Source organism: Zonotrichia albicollis, chromosome 9 (assembly GCF_047830755.1).
Source record: "Zonotrichia albicollis isolate bZonAlb1 chromosome 9, bZonAlb1.hap1, whole genome shotgun sequence".
NCBI lineage: Eukaryota > Metazoa > Chordata > Aves > Passeriformes > Passerellidae > Zonotrichia > Zonotrichia albicollis.
Genome location: NC_133827.1, coordinates 10,022,269 through 10,028,104, shown reverse-complemented (window position 1 = coordinate 10,028,104; position 5,836 = coordinate 10,022,269). Strand labels below are relative to the sequence as shown.

Below are 5,836 nucleotides of genomic sequence, written 5' to 3'. Positions count from 1 at the left end.
AGACTTTGGAGAGCTGCTAGAGGGCTGTTCTGGGATGTTGGAGGATCTTTTTAGGTCCTGGCACTGTTTGGGTGTCCCCCTCTCTGCCATGCTTGGGGTTCTGGGGGCTCAGAGGGTTGGGGGCACCAGGGGGACTGAGGGCAATGCAGTGATGCAGAAGTTCGGGGAGGTTCAGGGGTGATCAGAGTGTCCTGGGGGAAGCAGGGGTCCATTGGAATTTGGGGCTGCAGAGGGGATATGGGGATCCCGTGGGTGGTTGGAGCTGCTGAAGTCCAAGGAAAGTTCTGGCATCCTGAGGTCCTCAGAATTGGTCACCCCCTCCCCTTTTCCTTGCAGCTGCCAGGAAGCTCCAGGACAGGTGAGTGGGAGGCTCTTGCTGGGACTCCCCTTTCCCCTTCCCCAGACACTACCCAGACCCCCCCCCCCATCCCCACAGGATCCCCTGGGAGGAAGGGGCAGTGCTGGACCCCCCACATTGTGGGCACCGAATGGGCAGACGGTGAGTACAGAGGGTGACAGTGACACGTCACCCTCAGGTGTCACCCCCACCCAAGTCCCCACAACCAGGGTCTCTTACAGGGCCCCCATGGGTGTCCCCCAGCCCTGCCCCACCTCGGGACCCAAAAATGACCAATACAGAGCTGTCAGGACCCAACGAGGGACAGCGGGACCCCTGTGACTACAATGACATGCGGTGACACTGGGGGCATTGGGGGTCCCTGCCTGAGGGCACCCACCATCTGTGCCTCCAAGCTCCCATGGGTGCTCACCGTGTCTGTGGGGTGGCCACGAGTGGGGGTCCCATGTGGGGCTGCTCAGAGCTCCCCGTTCCAGTGCTCCCAGTGCTCCCAGTACCCACAATGGCTCCCCATTCCCTTCCCCAGAGCCAGGAGGCACAGGACCCTTGTCCCTCTTATTGGACCCAAAATACAGCTCTTTGAATTAACTGGGAGAAATGTTTTTTGTTTGTCCAGCTCTGTCAATTCAGCTTGGGGAGGAGCCAGGTCCCTGTCAGGTTAAGGAGCAGATTGTTGTTGCTTTCTTTCCAGTAGACCTGGGGCTCTCTCAGTACCCTGGGGACAGGGACAAATTGATAAATTGCTGCATTTCCGGTCTGGTTCCCTCCCAGCTGCCCCTGCAGGGTGGGTTTCCAGCCAGGCCTGCTCTGAAAACAATCAAAGGCTTTTACAGACTCACTGCTTGTGTCACTGTGGCTTTTGTGCTTCTTGCAGGGCTGAGAAAATCACAAGAAGAACAAAACCCAAGATAACTGGGTTAGGAGGTGGTAAAGGAATGACAGCTGGGAGAGGAGGAGGAATTGGGTCCACAGCAAGAGGAATTAGAGGAAGGATTTGAGGTACTGTAAGGGTAGGAGGAGGTAAGTGGTCAAGGGGGTTCCAGTTTTTGTTAGCCTTCCCAGCCTTTTCTTCTTTTACTTTACTAGCTTGCTTTCCCTCTTTTAATTTATAGACTCTTATATTTTCCTACTCTGAGGTGTACTTTAGCCAGCAGGTGACGTTCTGTATGTGATAGGCCTTTTACAGGAACGTGGGGCAAAACAGAAGGTGCATCACCTTTGAACAGAGAGGCAGGTAACTCAAGAAATGTTTAAGGATGTTTTCAGGTCATGCAGAAAGAAAATTAGAGAGGTCAAAGCTTAAGGCTAAACCAGGCCAATTCTGTGAAGGATATAAAAAAAGTTTCTATAAATATATTACTGGCAAAAGGAGGTACAAAGACAATCTCTATTCATTATTGGGGGAGATATGGAAATATGAGGGAAAGGCGGAGGTATTTAACCCCTTCTGAGCCTCAGTTTTCCAGAATGAGTCAAGTTGTCCTCAGGACAAGTGTTCTCCTGAGCTGGTAGATGGGCACAGGGAGCAGAACAGCCACCTGTAATCCAGGAGGAAGCAGCTGGGGACATGCTGAGCCACTCAGATGCTCACAGGTGTCTCTGGGAGCAGATGGGATCCATCCCAGAGGGGTGAGGGAGCTGTGGATGAGCTCCCCAAGCTGCTCTCCATCATTTACCATCAGTCCTGGCTCACCAGGGAGGTCCCAGAGGACTGGAGGTGCCAGTGTGAGCCCATCCCCAAGAAGGGCTGGAAGGAGGATCTGGGGAACTCCAGGCCTGTCAGCCTGAGCTGGGTGCCCGGCAAGGTTATGGAACAGATCACCTTGAGTGCCATCCCAGGGCACCCACGGGATGGCCGAGGGATCAGAGCCAGCCAGCATGGATTTCAATGTATGCACTGATGATCTGCATGAGGGGACTGAGTCCAGCATCAGTAAATTTGCAGATGACACCAAGCTGGGTGTAAGTGTGGATCTGCTGGAGGGTAGGAGGGCTCTGCAGAGGGCCCTGGACAGGCTGGATCCAGGGCCCAAATCCAACAAGAGGTGACGCTGAAAAACACCAAGTGCCGGGTCCTGCACTTTGCCCACAATAACCCCTGCAGCTCTACAGGCTGGGGACAGAGGGGCTGGAGAGCAGCCAGGCAGAAAGGGACCTGCAGGGACTGATGGACAGCAGACTGGACATGAGCCAGCAGTGTGCCAAGGTGGCCAAGAAGCCCAAAGGCTCCTGGCCTGGATCAGGAATGGTGTGGCCAGCAGGAGCAGGGCAGTGATTCTTCCCCTGCACTCAGCACTCCCCTGGCCACACCTCGAGTACTGTGTCCAGTTCTGGGCCCCCAATTTAGGAAGGACATGGAGGGGCTGAAGCGTGTCCAGAGAAGGGCAGCAAGGCTGGGGAGGGGTCTGGAGCACAAGTCCTGTGAGGAGCAGCTGAGGGAGCTGGGGTTGTTTATTGTGGAGAAGAGGAAGCTCAGGGGAGACAAGGTGGTGTCAGGGCACAGGTTGGACTTGATGATCTCCAAAGTCTTTTCCAACCTTCCTGATTCTGGAATTGCTGAAACCACCCTTGGAGCAGTTTGCACTATGAGGCCTGGGCCTCCTCTTCAGAAGGAGGGAACAGGGCTGGGCAATAGGAAGAAATTTGGACCAGGAAAGAGTAAAGGAAGCAAAAGTGAAGCAAAGGAAATGCTCAGGGCAGTTCGGGGGTGGCTGCCAGGCAGCCCTGGCTCTGAGCAATAGCGTCTGCAGTAACACAGGAAATTCCCAGCTGATGGGAACAAACTTTCTGGCTGAGTGCAGAGGCCAGGACAAAGCTGAGTGGTTTGCCTGGTGTCCCCCAGCCCTTGCTGGCCCCAGGGGCTGATGGCATTTGTGCTCCCTCAGGTTCATGTCCCCACACCAACAGCATGGGGGTGCTCCTGCCTGCTCTGTGCAATGCAAACGGGCTGCTGAGCCAGTGCTGCCGTGTCTGTGCCTGCAAGGATGGGGCACCTGTGTCAGCTGGGGGAGAGGCCAGGGCTGCAGAGGGGGGATGTTGTTGGCAGCTCCATGAGGACACTCTGAGACGCTGCCCTGGGCTGTCCAGCGCACTGGGGATGGATCAGCCCCTGCTCTGCTGCTCCTTCCCATCTGCCCCAGGGCCCTTGCAGAGCCCCAGCCATGCTGTTTGCCCCCAGCCTGCCCACGGCCAGCCTGGGGCTGCTCACGGGGCTTTTCTGTGCTGAGCATTGGCCTGCATGTGTTCTTGAGAGAGCCTGGGCAAGGAACCTGGAGTCCCCCGGCCCTGGGCTGAGTCATCAGCGCTGCCCCAGCAGTGCCCATGGCCTGTCCCTGCTGCAGCCCCAGCACTGCCACCCCCAGAGCTGTGCCCGGCCCCGAGAGCACTCAGGCCCTGCAGCAACACCAGGGCCACCAGGGCAGCGGGGCAGGGCCACGGCAGCAGCACTGGCAACACCAAGTGCTGCTGCTGCTGGGCACAGCTGCTGGGCCAGCACTGATCTGCCCCCAGCTCTGCACACAGACATTGCTGCAGCAGCTCCAGAAAAGGCAACAAAAGGGCATCTCTGCAGAAAACTCTGCTGGGAAATTCTTCAGTTTTTTCAAAGCCACAGAGAGCACAGCCCCTCATTGAAACAGTCTGTGGCCACAGGGAAGATGGAGAGAAAAAAAATGAGAAATGGCACGAAAAATGACATTTTTTTGTTGACAAAATTCAAAAATTAAAACAGAGGAAAAGAAATTCCAAACTGAAAGAAACAAGAAGTTTCAAAGATTATTGTTACTACGAGTGACTTGCAGAAACTGGCCAGCATTTTAATGTTTCTGAAAGTACCCAGTCATCAGTTTCCTCACTGCAGCCTTCAGCTCCTGATTCCTCAGGCTGTAGATGAGGGGGTTCAGGGCTGGAGCCACCACCGAGTAAAGAACTGACAGGGCCAAATCCAGAGATGGGGAGGAGATGGAGGAAGGTTTCAGGTGAGCAATTGCTGCAGTGCTGAAGAACAGGGAGAGAACGACCAGGTGAGGGAGGCAGGTGGAAAAGGCTTTGTGCCGTCCATGCTCAGAGGGGATCCTCAGCACAGCCCTGAAGATCTGCACATAGGAGAAAACAATGAACACAAAACAACCAAATGATAAACAGGCACTAACAACAATGAGCCCCAGTTCCCTGAAATAGGATTTGGCACAGGAAAGCTTGAGGATCTGTGGGATTTCACAGAAGAACTGGCCCAGGACATTGCCCTGGCACAGGGGCAAGGAAAATGTATTGGCTGTGTGCAGCAGAGAATAGACAAAGCCACTGGCCCAGGCAGCTGCTGCCATGTGGGCACAAGCTCTGCTGCCCAGGAGGGTCCCGTAGTGCAGGGGTTTGCAGATGGACACGTAGCGGTCATAGCACATGATGGTCAGGAGGGAAAACTCTGCTGAGATGAAGAACATAAAGAAAAAGAGTTGTGTGGCACATCCTGAGTAGGAGATGTTCCTGGTGTCCCAGAGGGAATTGTGCATGGCTTTTGGGACAGTGGTGCAGAGGGAGCCCAGGTCGCTGAGGGCCAGGTTGAGCAGGAAGAAGAACATGGGCGTGTGCAGGTGGTGGCCGCAGGCTACGGCGCTGATGATGAGGCCGTTGCCCAGGAGGGCAGCCAGGGAGATGCCCAGCAAGAGGCAGAAGTGCAGGAGCTGCAGCTGCCGCGTGTCTGCCAATGCCAGCAGGAGGAAGTGCTTTATGAAGCTGCTGTTGGACATTTCTTCTGTCTTGGCATGGGGACCTGCAGAAAAAGTAATCATGGAATAGTTGGGTTTGGAGAGGACTTGAAATATCCCAGCACAGCTTGGGGGCACTTTCTCCCCACTGCCTGCCCATCCCTGGGGGCTCAGCTCTGCCCTGTAGACCCCTCCCAGCTCAGGCACTGCTCAGGGGCAGCTCTGTCTCTGCAGGTTCTGATAGGAATGTCAGAGCAACCCTGAGGAGGCTGGAAAAGCAACACTGATGCTGCCTCTAAGGGGCCCGGTGCTGATTTCTGTCACTGCCTGATTTGTTTAGATCAGAGATTTTTTTTTTTTTATTTGCTTCAAGCTGAACTGAAATGAGTATTTATGGTCAATATCCCATTCAGGTAACCCAAAACAATAGATTAAAAGGCAGAACTTTGCCTTTCCTGCAGCCCCTGCCTTGCTCTGCTCCCTGTATAATCTACTGACTATGTTCTGCTGTTTAACGCCACGCTGCGAGCAGTCCTGAACAAAGCAGCATCCTTACCACACCATGAGAATACTTCCAAGCCTTACCAGCTGTCTCGTCCCACCCACATCTTGTCCCCCAGTGCTGGGAGCAGCTGCCAGGGCTGGCTGAGAGCTGTCCCTGGCAGGCAGCAGAGTCCCTGCCCCAGCACAGCTCCCTGGGCTGCAGGACCCTGCTCTGCAGGACAGCCCTGGGCTCCCCTGGCTGCTCTGCAAAAGAGACAATCAGAGAATG

General features: G+C 55.0%; 1 protein-coding gene across 1 annotated transcript; it reads right to left on the bottom strand.

Annotated features, from left to right (window-relative positions):
* Positions 1-4,173: 4,173 nt before the first annotated feature.
* LOC141730021 (olfactory receptor 14C36-like) lies at positions 4,174-5,124 on the bottom strand. The gene has a single exon (XM_074546660.1). The coding sequence runs from the start codon at positions 5,104-5,106 to the stop codon at positions 4,174-4,176; it is 933 nt and encodes a 310-aa protein (XP_074402761.1). The 5' UTR covers positions 5,107-5,124.
* Positions 5,125-5,836: the final 712 nt, after the last annotated feature.